Consider the following 21,248-nt stretch of genomic DNA (forward strand, 5'->3'; position numbering starts at 1 on the left):
GTCAATAACCCATGGTTTTGTCACAATTCAAAAGCCAAATATGGCCCGTTTTGTATCCCTTTAAGTTTAAGTTCTGCTATTAGTACAGAAAAATCTAGTCTTTTAGAGACATCATTCTTAACTGTTGCCGAAACTATGGGTTTTTGACAATACTCATATTATTATTTTGTTGTTTTTTACTGAAGCTTTTCATAATAAATTATATTAATAAAATATAGTAGCTGATTTTTTCATATATATACTTGAACATAAAGGACTTGGTTTGTCTTGACTAACACACACCCAGTTCTGTCTAGGTTGCAGACAGAAATATGCTTCCAAAAATGGGATTAGAGGTTATGATCTGCAGATTGCTGGGACATGAAAGGGAAAAGGAAAGGGTTAGTGCTAGATACACCTGATCCTCGAAAATTACCTCTCACTGTGCTGCTTGCCCATTTGTCAATCATACAGGGCGATGGATTCACCTGACAGCCTCTGCAAAATGCTGCCCTACAAAGAAAGAGAATAGGCTGAGACAGGTTTGTTGTGTACACAATTTTTTTTGATACGTGAAACACACAAACCATGTCGGTATTTACAGCTCCAAGATGGCCATTTGATTTATTAACTTCAATAGCTGAGATTTTTTTTCTCTTTTGTTTTCCTCTTGTTCCTATATGACATGATGTTCACAGAAAATGCATCCAATTATATTCCATATTAGATATTATAATCTTTTACATTTCTGAGCAGAAAATTATTTAAACAAGTCAACAACAATCCTATCTGAATTCATCTCTAATAACTCTTTAAAGAGTTAGTTTGGAATAAAGGCTTTTTCTGTAGCCTATCTGCAGACTTTTATGTTTCCATATCATAGTGATTGAAACTTCCAAATGACAAGATAAGAAAACCAAACAACCAGATTTTAAGATATTTTTTATTCAACAGCACGAGCAGATGAACATAAAACAATCTACTGAGAAACAACACAAAAGAAAGAACTGAAACAAAAGGCACTAGTTAAAATGAGTGTAATACAATTTGTATTTCAGATTTACAAAAATCTATTTTCTTATGAATTTGTTATAAATATTTTTTTTTAATTGATTTTTTTCCTTTTGGCTATAAAAAGGCATTTCGAACTGTTTTTTATATCTCTTAAAAATATATATTTAATGAAAAACTAAAAATAATATTTATTTATTAATTATATTATATTATTTTACTTTTAGCCTACCTGTTATAGTCCTCCACAGTCATCTTACCATGATATCGGTACTGTCTCTTTAAGAAACCCGGAAGCGCTTCCCCCTGTGTGTTCACTGGTCGCAGGTCCCAAACAGACATCTGAGCTCCCTCCCGGCTGGCGATGATATCCCACCCTGTTATCTGGGCTCTTCGCAGCAGTGTTAGGTGCTGGCGATACCGGGCAGTTCTCAAAGCGGCTCTGGGGCCCTCGGACGTCGGCGTTTGTCGCTGGTACTCGACCCCAATTCGTGGCGCTGTCACGGGCATGGAGGAGATCCTGGCGAGGGTCGTTGCTCCTTTACCCACATACGAGACGAGAGACAAGTCCCCTCCTCCTCCTGAGTCAAACAGCTTGGAGTTCATGCACTTCTACAGAAGCCTGGACAAGGAGGACAGGCTGGGCTTTCTGACGAAGCTGTCGCAGGACTTTGGAGTGGACCATAAAAGCGTGTCAGAGCTCGCTGTGAAGGTGCTGGACACTCAGCTCAGAGACTTGGCGACCATCTTGCAGGCTGAAGACAGGCTGCGGTACAGCTTGACCCCCCGGTACAAACAGTTACTGAATCATATCAGCAGGGTCGAGGGGGGCGTGAAGTTTCTGGTGGATCTCCGAGCAGATGTGCTTGAAATAATCTCATCCAAAGCTAGCGAGAGCTCACAAATCAGGGTAAAGCATTTGTTTACTCGTTCTACGGGTGCTCGCATGAATCAAGAATGTCCGATCGCGTTTAGGCGCTTATCACTGTTGCTTGAATAGCTGAGCCTGACTGTCCAGGTAGTTGAGACATTGTATGTGATATATTTGAACAGCATCAGTAGTATTGCTGCTTATTGAACTAACCCACACACACCGTGGCATAAACTGCACCCCTGCCTCGCCCCCATCACATGGCTCACATTTTATCACCGTGCAACTGCCAGTTACCTTTGCCCCAGTTTGCCCTCCTCGCCAAACTAGAGGAACTAACTCAGATGATTATTTCCGTCATACCTTAGGATGTTTTTGCAGATAGACAGAGCTTGTTTGGCACATGACTGTGTTACACGAGTTTCAAGCTTTATATCAGGGCTTCCTTCATATCTTCTGCCTGTCTTAGCTGCACAGATCAACTTACAGCACTGATCAGAGCTGACTTCCACTGTTGCTGGAGGCTCTTATGTTAAAAAAAGACCCAGTGAAAATCTTTCATTCTATACATAAAGATGCATGATCTCCTCTGCTGTAGCAACAAGGCAAAAGAGCAGAATATGTCAGGCATGTAATGAATATTTTTGAAGAAACGGTGAAATTTTATTTTCAAAATTTTGGTAACTCCAGAATCAAAATGCATATTTTTCCTCTGGCTCTAGATTATGACGTGAGCTGCAGACTTCAGAGATATCGACTGTAAACACGTCTGCTTTCTCTTGAATATAATGGGACTAAATAGCACTAAGCTTGTATCACTCAAAGCACCAAAAAATACATTCAGCTGTTGTGGCTCTTTCCAGAAATCATGACTCGGTTACTCAAGATAATCCACAGAACTTGTTGTGAGCAGTTTCACATAGGATCTACTTTCTTTCTATAGTATTATCTACCAGAATTACTTTCTTTCTGCAGTTGAATCTACTGGAACCACTTTCTTTGTTTTTGTGGCTTTCATTTATCGGACAGCTGAAGCAAGTTCAGGAAAGTGGGAGAGAGAGTGTGGGACAAAACGCAGTTAGGAGTCAAACCCAGAGCCACCGCAGAGGACTTACAGCCTCGGTACATGGGATGTGTCCTCTACCAGCTGAGCAACCAAGCCACCAAGGACTACTTTCTTTTTACTAAAACAAAAGTAGCTCCTACATGAAACTGCTCACAACAAGGCCTGTGAATTGTCTTGAATAACCAGGTCACGATCTCTGGAAAGTGTGGTGGTGTTGAATTATTCAACTGTATTTTTTTTGGTGCTTCAAGGGAAGGCAGACATCTCGTAGGCCGTGTATGTATACACAGAAAAATAATGAGAAAATTCAAGGAAATCCAGCAGAGGCTTGAGTCTCTGCAGATAAAACCACCACCACACACTTCTTGTGGGTCATTAATGCTGATTGAAAGAGATTATGTTTATATGAGTCTATACATTTTATTCAAAAATGTTGCATATTATGTCTTTAATGGCACATTTTGACAGCTTATTTTTTAGAAAAGCGCCTCTTTTCAATCTTGTTTACTCCATTGTTGATTCATTCATGTTCAGTCAAACATAATTGCAATCCAGCACTGGAGTGTAGGAGTTTCCATGTATAATTTGAATTCATTTTTCATATAGAAAGCTGGCTGTCATGTTAATTCCATGCACTTAGTTTATTCAAGTATTCAAATGAACTCTGTGGGTTGATTTCATCCGAGACCTTTTTCCAATTCAAGTTTCTGACGCCAAAGCACATATGTACAGAAACTGATTTATACACCCGAGATGTTTTGAAATTAATACACGCAAAGATAGAGGAATGTTTACCAACTGCTACCAACCCTCCATACCTTTTTCACAGCACTGAGTAGATAAATGTTCTTCAAGTTTCTTTTTTTTTAACCATATCTAGCTATAATCTTAGCTGCAGAAGAACAATTGAAGAGTATGTCAGCTAATGTTTTATTTTTGGCTGCAGCTATCAATTATTTTCATTTATTGATTCGTCTGCCACTTAGGACTGATTAATTTAGGGGCCTATCAAATGTAAGACTGTATGGAAAAAAATGCATGTCACAGTTGAGACCATCAAAACCTGACAATATTAAAGTTACTCTCCAGACTCTGGAAGTAATGGATGACATGTACAACAGGATTATGTAATCGGGATGCGAAAAAAGGTACTTGATTAACATTTAAATGTGCCTAATTACCGCTAATAATCTAAATGCATTTATTTAGCATGTAACAAAGTGCAGAATATTAAGACAAACAATAACTCTAACAACAATCAAAAAAAGTTATAGTAGAGTAAATAATTTCACCATATCGTATTGAGGTCTTCCAAAACTACAAGTAATCAAGTTACTTTACTTTAATATTGTGATCCTTGAATTAGGTTGCTCATTATATTTTTTAACAGGTAATTAGTAACTGTATTGGAATACATTTTTAAAGTAACCCTCCCAAGCCTCTTAGTGTCATAATTGGAAAAGAAAAACAACAAACCCTTCAAAAGTGAATAAATTATGAAAAAAATAGTTGCCATTATTTTTCTGTGTATGGAGTAATCTATTAATTGAATTGTTTCTTGTTTTATTGTTGCTATGGAAAGCAAAATGGAAAGCAAAATAGAAACAAATACACTCCACAGTGAGGCCGAGCAATATCCACCCTGCAGTATGGATGAAACACAGTATACAGGATTTTTTTTATAATTGAGTTTTTAAACTTGACAAAGGACACAGAACTGTTGATATTTGTGTTTGCTACCCATCAGTCTGGGTTGTGAAATTACTGCCCCCTGTCAAACACAGGGTAAATGTCTGTGGCAGATAAAAATTTCAGGTCACCCGCCACCATGACAAATGGGTTTTTCAGCAGCACTTGCAGTAAGAATAGTCAGGCACTGACGTGACATGGTGACATGATATATTCTATATATCTGCTGTCAGGTGACAGTCACACACTGTTTACAATTTTAAAGTCTTCTACGTAGATTTCAGGAGTCGCAGCCAAAAAAGTGAGTGGCCAGTAGACATGTTCAGAGACCATCTTTCAGGTTACTTTAAGTGTGGTTGTATGAGGTATTTGTTTTAATAGTTAGTGTATGCACGCCCCCGTTTTGGAGAAGCAGCAGGAGTACTGGTGTAGGAAGCTAAGCAATGTGTTGCTGTGGACAGAATCGGTAGCGATTTTTATTTTAGCCATGTAAAACGTTCCACCTAAGAGCATGAGAGAGAGAGAGAGAGAGAGAGAGATAAGCCAAATGTCACTCTCTCCAAACAAACCAAACTCCACAGGTGAAACCAGCCATTTTACCTCACAGGACAGGGGAGTTATTTGTCTACAGCTGCCTCGTTCTGTTAGTCTGTCTGTGTCATTTTGTGACTTTGGTGTTTTGTAAGGATTGTTCGGATTCACCAAAGTCAAACAGTAACACAAACAATCCTACGATATAGAGGCAGTGGTAGACCAGCAGTTCATGTGTTCCATGGGGTAAAATGACTCATTTTGCCAATGGAGTTTGGATTGTTCAGAGAGAGTGATATTTGGCCAATTTAACAGCAGTTTTTCATTAGAAAAGACTAACAGCAACGTAAAGCAGTGAAAATATTGTAAATATAGCATACATTTAAACTGATACTGATTTTTTTTTACTTTAAATTGACATTTTTTAAGTGGCCAAAATGCCTTTTGTTGCTTGACCCTGTCGACTGCAGTTCAGTGCTTAGCTTCCATGCTGGTGCCCCTGTCTGCTTCTCCTAACTTGGGGTGTACCAACCACTATCTATTGTAGCAAATACACTGACTATCAGTAAGTACCTCACACTGCCCCATATCAAATAATCCAAGCAATACCTGTTATTTCAGACCCTAGTTGCAGTCATACTGAGCTAATGTGAAGCTGTTTATAAATCGACTAGGGGCTTTAGAGAAGCTTGTGAGCTGGGGAATTGCTATTTGTGTGCAACAGGCCATAAGTAGCTCTATCAGCAGAAGCCGCCATAGTGTAAAATAGATATAGACATAATCTAAACCAAAAACAAAAACTCACCATGAAGAAAGATGCTTTATTTAGTATTGGAAAAACACAAAATCAGCAATTCAGTGACTTAATCTAAAGCAAATACTGTGTCACTGTCCACGTTTTTTGAATACACCAGATGAAATGCAAACTTCTGATTGGAAACATGTTATGCTGAGATTCAATAACCAAGATTAAAAACAGATGTGTGTGCCATCCAGAGCTGTAATGGTCAAACTCAACCTGCTGTGCTTGAGACCAGTTTTCTATCATCTCTGTGATGAGGTTTTGTTTTGCTTTGGAATACAGCCTAATATGATTTTCAAAGAACCTGGCTGCACTATCGCCAGAGGACTTCTTCTGGCCTCTTCTCTCCTGCTCAAAATCTATTTCAGTCCTGCCGAGAGCTGGTTCAGATGCATTTAATCTCAATAACTGAGGCCCACTGAGACCTTTTGTAGCTTAAAAAGGTCTAAGCTACCTACAGAGTGCTCACTTTTGCTGAGTGCTGACCACCTTGGTCTTGGGGGTACACTGCAATCTTTTCTTGTTTTTATTGCCAGAATTGATTGTGCTAAAAATGAGAAAAGGTCACGGTAAATATGAAGCTTTTACTCCATGTATTGATATCATGCGCATGCCAGGGGAGAGAAAAACTTGCAAAAACAAATGATGCAGATAATCAAGCGAGCACTGAAACACTGAGGAAAAAAATATTAAGATAATAAGGAAGTGAAACTTTGGATTTTACATCACTGCAATTAAGCCTACTGCCGTCCTTGCCAGAGTGTCACTTTGAGTTCTATGCTAGATTTGTCGCTCTCTGTTGGGTAATTGATTTTTGATGTCTCTCCTCACCCCTTCTACCTCTAGGCCTCTCATTCTTGTTCACCTGTCCACAAACGGAGTGGAAGAAAGATGTAAAGACAAGTCAGACATGTCATTTTAGCTGGCTTCTTGGGATTTCACAAAGTATCAGTGAGGCTATTTTTTCCCTCCGCAGTCAGACTTGCCAGGCTGACAAGTGGCATGCAGCCCACTGGAGTAAAGGTATCGGGAACACTCACACAGTCTGGCCCGTAACGCTTTGGCAGTCGTGGTCATTTGGCTTTGGACAGACATAGATAGACCCTTCCTTCCAGGCACTACAGTCTCTGCACTCTAATTAAAGTGGGAACAAGACCCATGTAGGGTTCTTTGGCTTGTCCCCATAAAAGAACTCTTTTTGGTTCCTGGTAGAACCGTTTATAAAGGGTCCACCTGGAACCTGTCACTGTTTTTACATTAAGGTATCTGCCTTGTTTTAGTGTTTCATGTTTGCTTTCAGCTGTGTAGGAACTGGGTTAAGTTATTGCTGATGAAAACCCAACATTTAATCATTTAGCTGCTTCATAATAATAGTTTTTATACAACTATGGACTTTTATTGTGAAGAATAAATTGGTTGTCTTCAGTTAAAAGACTCACCTTTAAGCAGGTAGCCCTATTGTAATGGAGTCAAGCCCCTTAGGAAAGGTTCTAAAGAGAACCCTTCTATGGTGTAATGGTTCCACTCAGAACTGTCTGGGGGTTCCATCCACCCTGGTTGGGTGCTAATAAGAACCCACCCAGGGGCTTCCACCAAGAACCCTTTTATACTCTAAAGGGTTTCACGTAGAACCCACCCATGAGAATCTAAAAATATGTTTTCTAAGAGTTTCAACTCTAGCTTTCTTGACTTCTAAGGGTTCTGTGAAGAACAATATTGTGTTCTGCAGGTAAGGCAGATATTGACTATTAACTATTGATTGATTATTGTTGTTATCCATCATTATAACAATCCATGTTACAGTTTCCACTGTTTAAACTGAGAAAACATCTATTCACACACAGGCTCTCAACAATCCTTGAAGAGTTCTTTCTTTCGAAAAGGGTTCTTTTGATGAAAAGGGTTCTTGATATAACCCCTAGCGTTACAAATAACCCTTGGCAAACTGTTTCTTGAGCAATGGTTTTTTGTTTTTTTTAGAAGCAAATGATTCTTGAGACAACCTCAGCCCTTCAGAAAACCATTTTGGACCCCTTATTTCTAAGAGTGTGTATAATCACAGTATAACTGCAGCTCAAGGTATCACAGGCTGTATCAGCTCAGGACATCAGTGCCTCCCCGCATTGATACAGCGCCAGTGTCAAAAGCGTTCTTTTTTCTTTTCCTAATGGAGTGCTGGGTTTTCTTCTTTTCCTTTCCTTCCTTCCCTCCATCTCCCTCCTCAACCCAAGGCTTCGAATGCTCGCCCCTTCCATTTCAAAAGACTTCATCTTCTGCTAGGTCAATGGCATACACAGCTCAGTTTGGCCTTCCTTTTGTGTGGGTGAGAATTGGCTACCCAAGGCAGCAGCTGCACTCTCATGGGTTGTTGATGTGCTGCATTTTTTTTTTTCCTCCACAGAAATGCCCGGCTGGGATTATCGGCCATCATGGATTATTTCACCTAAGGCAGCTTGTGTTAGAAGAAGTCAGAGGAACACAAATACACACAGACTTATGCCATTGCATAAGTAGTGGTGGAAGTTTTGCTGAACTTTTTCTCTTTCTCTGAGGGTTACTTTTGATTTGCTTCTCACTCAACAGAATTTTCCAGCGTGAAACCTCTCAGCCATAGAGCTGAATAATGCAGGGCCCGATGCATATATGTGGGGAAGAATTTCAAATTTTGTTAGTTTTGGTTTCGGTAGTTGCTCGCAGAGAACTTCAGCTGGTGGCTTTTGTACCATGACTGTATTTGAGCTTGTTTGTATTAGCTATCATTATGACTGACAAGCCGGCATTAAAGTAAGCCTGAAGTGGAGTCATCCTATGGAACAGCCAATATAAGCTGTATTTATGTGTTTGAGGGTGTTTGCGTGCGTGCACCAGCGTGCGCTTGTTTGTGTGTTTGCAGGAGATTTGCTTTAAATGAAGTCTGACCTTTGCAGGAGGACAGGCTTGCTTTGAAATGGCAAGTTGTTTATTGAAGTGCCTCCCCTACACCCATTGCAAGCTCAAACAAATCACTACTCATAATGTGAAAACATTCAAACGGCATACAGACACCCAGGGGACCGCACACCCCGTGCAGTGTGCGAGATAGCAGTATGGAATTGTTTATAGCCCCGAGACAAACTTAAGCAACTTTCGCTGTCAGTCAGTAAGGTAGAGCTTGTGATATCTCTCAATAAAAGAGGTCGCAAGGTTGTAAAGACTGTGTGTTTATCCAGTTCTTTAATAGTCACATAAAAGCTGCATTTCTACAGAATACTTTTATGTTGTTTCTTCTTTATAAAGATATGAAACACACAAAGACAAACAAAAAAAATCTTCCATAGCTACAGTGAAAGGACATCTTACAGTGCTCAGGTAACTTTTTATAGGGATTCCATGACCTCCTTTTTCTTACTCATCAAGTGTTCATAATACAGTGTTTTATTTATAAAATACATAGTTACCGTTCTACTATGAAATACAAATGCAAGATTCTGCTTTTATTTTCCTGACAGCCCGGCTGCCAAGGGAAAGAATGTGTTGGATTTTCTCTTATCAGCTGGATGTGGATGTTAATTCTAAACTCTCACCTTTTTTTTTTTCTCTCCCAGGACCTGAACGGCACTTTGAAGAGTTTGCTGTCTGAGTGGTTCTCCGTAGGTCTGCTCCGCCTGGAGAGAATCACCTGGCAGTCCCCCTGCGAGATCCTGCAGAAGATCAGCCAGTAAGGGCATTGATGCTCCCTCACACTGCGTTTCGCTCCTGTCTGTCTCGTCCCTCTTTCATTTCACCAGAATTTCTTTTCTCGCATACAAATGATGCAGCACAGTTTGAAAATTGACCATTAGCTAAACCCCGTCCCTGAGCAGTCATAGCTTACCAAACTGTAACTAGAATTTTGAGAGCGCAAATATGATCTCTGTCTGCCTTGTCCAACTGTGTGTGCTAAATATCCAAACAAGGTTATTTTAGTTTTAAATATGTAAGAGCCTTATTCCAGAGCCAGAGAAGCGAAGCTAGTCATTTTTGACACTTTATACTAGCAGCAAAGCCACTAACAATGTTATTCTCACTGACTCTTATCACACGAAATTTCTCCCCAATGTCCAGCTTAGCCTTTGACGACGTATTGTCCACAATTTGGTATTCTCCACTGGCTTTTGGCTTTTTATCATCCATTTCAGCAAACAGCTAGCCTACATTGCTGTTGAATCAGACCGTGGTCCCATTATTTGGCCAGATGTTGGGTCAAAGGTTGTGTCATAGGTTTTCACATCCTGGCACCTTATTAGGTTTGTGATTATTAGTCGATTTAAATGTCAAAAAAACTGCACAATGATTTTACCTCAATGTGTTCTATTATTGTTCTCATCTGCTGTCTGCCAGCACCCACGATACTCAACTTTTTTGCAGGTTACCTGGCAGGTACCTGACCCTGTGCAGGACTCTGATTAGACCTAACTAGCTGCAATATAAAAAATGTTATTTCTTTATTTCCATGTCTGCATGAATCATGAACTGGTTAGAGTGCTGGCTTTTTGTTTAGGGCTTTAGTCACAATTATTTAGCATGCTATCATGTACGTATGTAGCCATCAAGTGCATATTTAATACACATTTTCTAGGGTTATTCTTTTAAACAAGTCACTTCAAGTCAGAAGAGCATTTAAACCAACTTTAACTGATTTAGCTAGCTAGCTAAAGCTAATAAAATCTGCCAGTGACTGTTATTTTTTGGGAGCAAAATGATCTATAAATTAGGGCTACACAATTAATCAAAATTTTTATCAAAATCACAATATGGGTTTCTGCAATTTTCAAGTTACAGGGGGTGCAACATTTGTTAAAGGCAAAATGAGTGTCAAAAGACTTAGAAGTAGAGATGTCTTGTCCTGATGTTTTTCAGTCAACATAAGAATAATGATGTAAAAATGTTCATTACCTCTTCTATCGCAATAAGTGCATCAGTTAAAATTATCCCAATTAGATATTTTTCAAATTGTTCAGCCTGACTGTAAATAAAGAACGTGCTTTTGTCTACCTCTGTATGAAGTTAGTGACCCAGTGTTTTAAAAGCTACTAAGATTTTTTAGCAAATCTGCCCTGTAATCACTGTAAATTGTGTGGAAATGTAAATCTTGACAGGCGTACTAACAGTGACTAATGAGGGATGAGCTTAGCAAATGGTCAGTTGAAAAACTGAAAGACTAACCTTCAGCCCTCTGACAGGTATGAGGCAGTGCACCCTGTAAGAAACTGGACTGACCTGAAGCGCAGAGTAGGGGCGTACCGCCGCTGTTATGCCTTCACCCATGCCGCCATGCCAGGAGAACCGCTGGTTGTGCTACACGTGGCCCTCACTGAAGACATCTCTGATAACATTCAGGTTAGAAGCAATAGCTGCAAGCTGTTGTCATGGTTTGTCTCACTTTAACACACCTCGGAGGATAGTTAAACATCTGGGATTTACTATTTTGTTCCTCCTCCTCTCAGCTGACAAATGGATTATTGCTGTGTGAAAAACAATACCAAGACCTTTAAACTGCACATCCCTCTGGGAGCAACCTCTATACACCACTGACTTCTTTCTCTTGGCGTTTACAGTAAGGAAAAGGTGGTTTTGACAACACTGAAATATTCCACGGTGTGAAATAGTGCAGCGATATCCACAGTTTTGCTCCAGCAGCTCTGAAATAGCTGTAAGAGACTCCTGCCTCGGCTGCAGCTCTGAAGCTGAGAATGGGCTCGGATCTGGATGAGTAATGCAGAATTTGTCTTTGTGACTCGAGAAAATTGTGTGTTTCCTTCTCCTAGAGTATCGTCCGTGAATTTGCCACTCTTCACTCCGAGGAGGATGTGAATAAGATAAACGCAGCCGTCTTCTACTCCATCTCCTCCACCCAGGCTGGCCTACAAGGGGTGGAGCTGGGCAACTACCTCATTAAGAGGGTGGTCCGAGAACTGCAGGTGAGTGCACCTGGGATGTAGTATGTAGTGTAGTGCACGTGTCAACAAAAAGTTGACTTTGCGTGGCAGGCAGGAAACTAACCCATGAATGTTTTGTTGGGGGATCTTATGTGTCGATCAAAAGTTGCAGACCCCACATCTTTGTATATTTTTGCTGTTGGACATAATTTAGTCAATATATTCTAACACTGTTTAATTCAGGGACGTAGTTTGGAGGTATACCCAAGTAAAGCAAGTAAAGTTAGTTAGGCTACCTCTTCTCCTCCTCTAGTTAGGCTGAGAGTTTATTCTTTAAGTGTATTTTCAAAACAATTGGATCAATCAATGAAGGGAAACAAATTTTTGCCAGAACACCCCTGATTTAGTTACATTCTCCAGTACGATGCTTTGATGGTTAATGTCGGAATTTACAGTCAAGTAAAAGTCATTTGAAAGTCACATCACATCACATCACAGAAAAACCCCAAGAAAATATCTCTTTTTGAAGTCACAGTTAGGCATGAGGTCTCCTGTATGTTTAATCTTGAGTTTAAGGTTAGGATTACGTTAGTAAACAACTTTTTATTAGCTTATTCATTATTATTTCTGTGCTTATTAATTCTAATATAATATATATAATTATTATTTTCTAAGAACTTGAAGAAGCCATGAGCAAAATGTGTTATTTGTTCCTAATAAATTTACACTCAATTTTTCTATGTCACTAGTTTAATTAAAAATTGACCAGACGACCCAAAGCTCAGGCTCCGCCACTGGGTGGAATACGAATTTCCCTCGCAGCACAACTTACATATTATAATGTAATTCCTTCTGAATTGTATATTACCTGATTTGATATTTAAGATGGGGTCAGAATTTAGAGTTTTTGGTGAATAGTTTTGCTAAACTGCTGTGAAATTAGAGCCACCACCACTGTAAAAGAGTGTAATAGAAGAATTATTCTATCTTATAAAGACAGGCTTGGGTAAAGTGAGGTAAAGCACAAACTAGCAGAAGAGGCAAGGTTATGTAAACATCTGTTATCTAAATACAATAGCCATAAATTACTTAGACATATCAGCAAAGCTTTTAAACCATTCAGTCTCATTACAGCTTGATAATAACACCTTATCATTACGCACACGACACAATAAATAGCACAGATGCAGTTGTTAACTCCTGCAGAGCTCCTCAGCTCCTCCCCTATGGTGTAGTTGAGAGAAGTGTTGTTTGTCTCCTTCCCGTGAACAACATGTTTCTCTCTGTGTGCCTCATATGCAGAATTCTATTAAAAGTCTATATGTAGCCCTCAGGTGTGGCCCAGCCGGCACTGCGTTATCCTGATGAGAAAAATAGCTGTGACCGACAAGATTTTTGATTGTTTGCTTTTCAAAAGTTTTTTTTTTTTTATTTTAGTCTCAGTGCTGACTCATAAATCTTCCACTTGTTTTAGCACTTGCTGAATGCATACACATAAACAGAGCAGTAGTCACTAGACAGGCGGTAATGAAATCTCATCCGTCCCTCTCAATAAGCGCAGAAGAGCCCTTCATGTCGGGCCACTCCAGCTCGCACTTGTTAAATGATTGCAACATTGAATGGAACATCAAAAGCCACTCTGCCCAACAGATGGGAAATAGCTCTTTATAGTGTATCTCATAAAAATCAGGTTTCAGAGTTTTAAGCTTTTCTCACTTTAGTTATTCATACAACAGGGCCGTTGATCGCTGCAAGCCTTTCACTTGTTGGCATTTTTAATAATGGCAACAATACGGTTCACTGAGCTCAGCAGATATTGTTTTGTGTTTTCTGCTTGAGCGTTTGGGCTATTTGTGTCAGAGGTGGGAAAGTAGGTTATAATGCACTTTGTTGTGAAAGCCTTACAGAGGGGGAATGTTGTCTTCATCAAGGGGTCTACTAGCTTTGCACGCCGGCGTCTTCTCCTGTCATCCTTGTTGTCTTTCTAATGCAAAAAAAATAATCTAAAAAAAGAGGCGTGCTCCTTTTTAGCATCTCGGTGCTACCCTACAAAAGCACAGAGCGGTAGTCACAAATCAGTGTTGGTGGGAGTGAAAGGAGTCAAAGTTTTCAGGTTTGGCCAACTGCATAACAAATGTGTTCTTAATTATTTTACTCAGGTGAAACACTGCCATACAACCTACCTAAAAATGCAGATAAGATACATTCATTTTAGATTCAGATCCATAGATCATAGGAATTAAACATTTATCCGTTGTGCTCTCTGTCTACTAACTGCTAGTTCCACTAACTACTGGGAATACCTGGGATACGTCAAATACATCAGAGAGTGAGGAAGGAAGCCGGCCAGCGTGATTAAACGCAACAAGAATCATACATTATACATCATACATCTTTCATACATTACGTTTTCCTTGAACATGGTTTCTGCCTGAGTCATGTCAGGTTTTTACTACATCATGATGTCATCAAAATGACTTTTGTAATTGCTTTAATGTGAGAGAGACCCCTAGTGGCTGAACTGATTTTTTATTGTACGCATAATACAGTGAAATATTTGATTTTAAGCTATCTTAACTTAAATCACATGAATTGGCTGGTTGTTTTTTTCACCATAGTAAAAATGTATCAATTGCCTTATTTAAGTTCGTTATTTTGCATACAATTTTAGCAACGACTGGGTAACTGGGTATTTCACTACCTGCATTTTACTTGATATCGCTCTCTTTTTTTTAGATGTCCATTTGGCTCTCTGTGATAGAGAGCACAGTTACGTTCAACTACAGAAAATTACCAATTTGATTTTACTTTTTTCCAACAGAAATCATACATTTCTATGGCACAATAATTTTTTATATTGTAAAACAGATACTGAAAAGCCAGTTTGTGGTCTTGTGTAGACTTTAGTGGCATCTAGTGGTGAGGTTGTAGATTGCAACCAACTGAATATGGAGGAGGGAAGTACGACGGCTGTGAAACTCACGATAAAAATGTGAACGGCTCTAGAGTGAGTGCTTGGTTCTCCAGTCTGGACTACTGTAAAAACATGGCGGTTCAACATGGCGGCATCTGCGGAAAAAGACTCACACTCTCTGTGGATTGAAACAGCTTATTCTATGGTAGCAAAAACACAGTGGTCTTATTTCAGGTAACTATACATGAATGAATTTGCCATATTCTGCTATTAGATCCTACTAAATCATACATTCTGGACCTTTAACTCAATTTTAATAGAATATGTACTTACAACATTTTGGCTTTGAAGAACAGAATTAAGTACTGTTTGGAAATTAAACTCTTGACTTTCTTACACTTTTCTAGATGCTTTTATCCAAAGCATCCCATGAGTGCAATTATTTTTTATGACCCTAGTGGGACTTGAACCCCTGACCCTGACAGTGTTAGTGCAGAACTCTACCCTCGAGGCCTCATGAAACCACAGCGCAGCTGTATTCTGCACAGGCCGTGGCTTTCTGACAGGGCTTTACCTTCCGTTAAGGTGCAGAGGAGCAGCGCAGCCACAGAGGGACCACTGTGATGATGGATTGATGATGGAGAGGAAAAGAAAAGGTCACAGTCGTGATTTAAGGTGAAGGGAGGAGGTCTTGCTTGTCTTTGTAGATTGGACCCTGGAGCACAGTTCTGGCACTGCTCCTCCTGTTCCTCCATAGCCTTTCCTCCCTCTTCCTTTTTCACCTTTCTTACCGCCTCTGTCCTTCTATCCGCCACTTTCTTTTCTTTGTTAACCCTGTCTACTCTTAACTTAGTGAGCGATGAGTAGAGACAAAGTTGGAAAGGAAGGTGGGATCATGATGCAATAGAGTGAGGAGAAACACAAGGAAAGAGCCAGCGGGACACGGAAAGTGAGAAGGCTGGATTTTGAAGTGAAAGGAGGTCGAAATCAAGGAGGAAGATGGGGGAAACAATGCTGCAGAGCGAGGCAGACAGACAGCAGCAGTGTGTCCCTCCAGGGGCTGTCTGACACTTCCACTTTCATCTGCAGCCTTTCACTCCTCTTCCTGCCACATCGCTCCGTCACTTATCAGCCCAGATGCCGGAGTGCGAAGATGGGCGGAGAAGAGGGGGAGGATTTTAGCGAGAAGGAGAGGGTAGTGGGGTGGAAGAGAACTCATGAGATGGGTGGGTGGGTATTGTGTGTGTGTGTGTGTGTGGTCGAGACAAGACAGAGACATGGGGGAGAGCAGAGTGAGAGAAGAGGACCAGTATTAAAGGTGAGAGTGCAGGGGACTGAGAAGGAGGAGGAGGAGGATAGAATAAGAGGGAGGGAAGGAAAGAGGGGATCATCCATCTCCATCAGCGGGGCAGGATCGTGAAGCAATGGAGTTGATTTGTAATGCCGTCCCTGTCTGAGGAATTGAAGGCCTGAGCAGCAGCCCGAGCACAAACAAGAAAATTTTGTTTTGTGTTTTGATACCAAGGTTGAGTGTTTATCTCCCTTATTTCCGCAGTCGCGACGCCGGTGCCCTTTGCATTCTGGCAGGGATCAAATCTCTGCTGTCTCTCATCTCTTTTCTTTATACGTTTACCTTGTTTTCTCTTCCCCATCCCTTCCTAGGTTTTGTTTTTTTTTTGTTTTCCTCTTGTCAAACTGGTTAAAGCGGGTTGATGCAATTCTGCACCGAGCTGAGCTGTCTCTGCATAAACGATTCTTCTGATTTTGTGTTTAAAAAAACTTTCTCAAACTCTTAAACGCTGGATGTTTTTAAAACATTCCTGCATATCATAGGCCTTAAGTTCCATATTTAACACAGACTGAGCAAAGTAACATTACCACTAAACTTTTCAGACATAGACATCAAACATAGAAACACAGCATTAACAATAATAAACCCTACAAAAACAGGTTTTTGACATTTATTTTCTTATTTTTATAGGTGCCAAAAAAACCTTTTCTACAACAACCCGATCCCAAAAAACAGGGTTGCTGTGTAAAATGTAAATAAAAAAATGCAATAACCTGCAAGTCTTTTTCTTTTAATCTCTATTCCATTGAATACAGTACGGAGTTATTTAGTGATGGTGGTGGATAATTACTGCAGTGATTAATATGTTGTATGGCAACAAGTTATTTAACTTTAACTGATGCAGTGAGTAGCTTCTCATTTCTTACACAACCACGTCAGAAGATATATCCTGTGGTCGTGGAAAAGATGTCACTCTGTTTCAGAAGGGTCAAATTATTAGCCTGCATCAAGCAAAGAAAACCACTAAAGACATCGATGAAATTACTAAAATTGGGACCTGGAAGGATTGTGGAGAACCATCATCTTCAAGGAAGAAATGTGGTCGGAAAAAAGTCTTGAAAGATCGTGATCAGAGATCATTTAAACGTTTCGTGATGTCAAATTGTGAAAAATCAACAGTAGAACTCACTGCTATTTTTAATAGTGAAAGTAAGAACATTTCCACATGCACAGTGTGAAGAGAAATCAAGGGATTGGGACTAAACAGCTGCGTAGCCTTAAGTAAAACCACTTATCAGTGAGGCTAATCAGAAAAAATAAGGCTTCAGTTTGTTAAAGAGCATAAAGATTGGACTCTGGAGCGATGGAAGTGGTCTGATGAGTCCAGATTTACCCTGTTCCAGAGTGATGGGGGCATCATGGTAAGAAGAGAGGCAGGTGAAGTGATGCACCCATCATGCCTAGCGGGTTTTTCTATCAGTGGACTTTTTCTTCCCTGATGGGAAAAAAAGACCTTAAGACCTTAACCCCACTGAAAATAGATAGATAGATGTTTTGACGTTGCTTTTCATATATTATGTTTTTTTCCTATGATAGACAGGGTTACAGTAACTGCTCAGTGACTGGCACTTACCAAACACAAATTAGTCAGAACAATAAGCACAAATCACAGATAGACGCACTGATCTGCAATTTAGCTGTCAAGCTCGTGACCTCTGAGCTAGCCTTGTCATACCGATGCTCTGGTTCTGCTTCTGAATTGTCTGGCTGATCACTTTGCATAAACATATAATCCTCACCTTCAGTCGCTTCAGACACGTCTGCATTTTCAGACTTGTTATAAAAGCCCCTTGAAAGTGCTGCTCTGCAGTGCGCCCCAGTGCTGCACCGTCATGTTACTGTGGTATAAGCTTTTTCATCCTTATGCCGGTGTCATTTAATAGAAGCAGTGAGACATTACCTGCTGTTATCTGCTACAAGAGCTGTCCCCGACCCAGAGTTTTGTCAGTCGAATCAGATTTGGCTGTCCAATACGAATATTCAACAGTTCTTTCTTTCTCTCATTTCAGCACCACACTAAACCCCGCCTAAATATCAGCCTACATGAACGTGTAGGAAGAGTCTGAGGAGTGTGCATTAAGACGCAGATTTTAATGCCTTTCTTCATCACCTGTGTTGTGAAAATGTGAGATTTCCACACAGTCAGAGAAAGTAAAAGCATCTCTCCTGCCAGGGTTCAGCAGTGCTGTCTGCCACTGCAGTGTATCACCTGCACTCTGTTTCTATCACAGGTAGTTTTGTCGTTGGCGGTGATTTTGAGAACTCGGTTTGTTAAGTTTATGCTGTAGTATTGCTCTGTGTACAGTGATGCAGCTAAAAACAAGAGCTGAAACCTGTTTATCAGTCACTTGTTTCACCGTCTCTGATCAGCACATGTTGTCACAAGGATTCTTTCATAATAAGACTAACATTTATAATTAGATTTATTTATGATTCCTCATTGAAATGTTATCCTTGTTCATGTTTGTAAGTATCTATCTGTGTAATCCTGTTATTGTAATGTGCACTGACAACAAACAAAAAAACAACAAATTGGATTGAAGATTCTTGGTTGACTGTTGTGTCTTCAACTGACTTTCATGGAACAGCTCAGTCTGCCATCTGCATACTGTGATAAAAAGACATTCTTACATAAAAAAAGCCTAAAAACCTTTTGGAAAAATTAACATTAGGAAAACAAAAAGTTTCAACATCTTCAGTGAATTAGAATTAGACAGCACATCTCTGAAGATAATGAGGTATTTGTTGAAGAGTTAACTCTCTTTTCGACCCTCTCTCTATGTCTTCCAGAGTGAGTTCCCTCACATGGCCCAGTTCTCCAGCTTGTCTCCGATCCCAGGCTTCTCCGCCTGGCTCCAGGGCCTCCTCAGCCAGTACAAAAAGGAGGGCCGGGCCTCTGACATCCTCTCTGAGCAGGAGTGGAAGGAGGTGGAGCAGGCCACCGACTCAGCCCCCGGGGCCCTTGCCACCGAGGCCCTCCGCAAGCTGATCGGAACCGGCGAGTGGACGCATTCCGAGCGTCTGTCCCACGTCCTGGAGCCTGCCCTGATGCGTCTCTGCGCCTGGTACCTCTACGGGGAGAAGAGGCGAGGCTACGCTCTCAACCCAGTGGCCAACTTCCACCTGCAAAACGGCGCCACCATGTGGCGGCTCAACTGGCACGCTGACAGCAGCCCTCGGGGTGTGGCGAACTCCTGCGGCATCATGGTGAACTATCGTTACTTCCTGAACGAGACCTCTAAAAACAGTGCTCTTTACCTGCAGAATAAGGTCATCACGGCGTCGGAGCAGGTGCTGGGTCTGGTGTCCCAGTTTCAGAAGAACAGCAAACTGTGAGCAAGAGCTGAAGATAAATACATCTCTGGTCTGTTAAATGGCACTTGATATTGATATACTGACTTTATTTTGTTTAATTTGTTTTCAATATTTGACATGTTTCATCAAATATCCAAAAAGAAAAAAACAGCTTCAGAAGCACCGCTGAATATATGTCAGCTGATATTATTTTCGAATTGAAAGTGCACTCAAAGTTTAATTTAAAAGTTAAGTTCTTCTGTGCACACAAAGGGTTTAAATTCAGTCACAATTAATTAAAAATTTGTGTTAGTGCCCATTTCTCCTACCAAATACCTTTTTTTCCCAGGAGGACAAAGTCATGACCCTCCCCACTCTGCCTCTCATTGGCTTACCCTGATATTCTTACCCTGACCCTAACCAATAGGTTCATTCAAGGTGAAGAGAAGACGAGACCAAGCGACCGCAGAAAGAGGGAGTGACAAAAAGCTGCAGTAAAGTCCAACAGTTTCCAGCAGCTTCCAGAAAATATAGAGGAGGTGAAACATTTACATCCTGTTACATCATCTGCAGGCTTCCTGTGGTCTGCACTGTTACATGACCCTTTGTTCTTTTTATGTCTGCCTTGTACATCAGCTTGTAACTGTTCATGACATATAAATAACATTTTATAATTCTTAACCACACAATACATTGTTAACAGATTAAACCTGAATTGTGCAACATAAGACTAATATATCTAGCGTTAAATATCACAGTGTCTTTTGTCAAAACTGAGCCAATTAGAGTCCAGTTAATTCATCGATCTGGTGACAGTCAGGCGTTTGCAGTTGGTGGAGAGCAGCTGCGGTGCCTGGCTCTAAAACCTACAGCCGCCGTGGTCTCATGGGGTTATCGTTACCCGTGTGTGTAGGACATCAGAGCAAGTCAGGACCAAGTTGAACACAAATCTAACCAGCATGCATTGTGCAGCAGTCGCCGCTAATCGATTCTGCACTGGCCCGCCTCATCTCAAGCCACTTAATCACTCCTTGTGCTTAAATCTAATCAGGGGCACATTCATCAGAAAAATGAGAGAAAAGAGTTTCTGGAACATGCTTTCTTCAAAACGGGCTCTCAGGTGCGTTTACTCTTGTTGGGTGGGTGTGTCAGAGGTGTTACCCAGTCAGCAGTGACATGTATGTAAACACAGACATTTTAAAAAGGCACTGCAGTGTGCTGTCTGTGCTTAAATAAATGTTGCTCTACATTTTGACAGGGCTGAACGCAGCCCAACCCAACAAACTAATGCAGTGAGTACTAGCCAATCAGAGGCAGAGTAGGGCAGGTCATGACTTTTCCTTCTGACAAAAACTTTGTATTTGTAGCCCTATGTGAAATAGCCACAGTTTAGTGTCTCATACATGTCTTTTTTTAAAGATAAAACTCACATTTTAGTGGCCAGTCCAAGACACACTTGTTGGTAGTGTTTCCACTCTAATAACTAAAAAAATATTACTTCAAAAATAAAATTATCTAACTAAAAATCTCCTTCTGTTGTTGTTTTTTGCACAGGTTTGTTTCACCTGGTTTCAAGGAGAATCTGACCCGCTGGCAGGCATTAGAATAACTACAGAAATAGCCGATCTTCTCACGGATGGTCTCATTAACTTACATGGGTCATACAGGGGCATCATTATTAAACTGAGACTCTTTCATAATGAGTTAAAATTCCTCATAGTACCTTTAATCAGCATCTCTGTGTGCCACACTTGTCAGGTGGATGGATTCTTTTGGCAAACCGTGAACAAAATGAGAAAAATACACCTTTTGTGTGCAAAAAAGAAGACTTAGAACTTTAACT

General features: G+C 40.5%; 1 protein-coding gene across 1 annotated transcript; it reads left to right on the top strand.

Annotated features, from left to right (window-relative positions):
- Positions 1-1,230: 1,230 nt before the first annotated feature.
- mlycd (malonyl-CoA decarboxylase) lies at positions 1,231-20,158 on the top strand. The gene is made up of 5 exons (XM_084734497.1): positions 1,231-1,900; positions 9,534-9,646; positions 11,151-11,307; positions 11,736-11,888; positions 18,902-20,158. Exons 1-5 carry the CDS (start codon positions 1,355-1,357, stop codon positions 19,445-19,447), a joined length of 1,515 nt encoding a protein of 504 aa, XP_084590623.1. The 5' UTR covers positions 1,231-1,354; the 3' UTR covers positions 19,448-20,158.
- Positions 20,159-21,248: the final 1,090 nt, after the last annotated feature.

This window comes from Lutjanus erythropterus, chromosome 13 (genome assembly GCF_056507025.1).
Source record: "Lutjanus erythropterus isolate fLutEry1 chromosome 13, fLutEry1.hap2, whole genome shotgun sequence".
NCBI lineage: Eukaryota > Metazoa > Chordata > Actinopteri > Lutjaniformes > Lutjanidae > Lutjanus > Lutjanus erythropterus.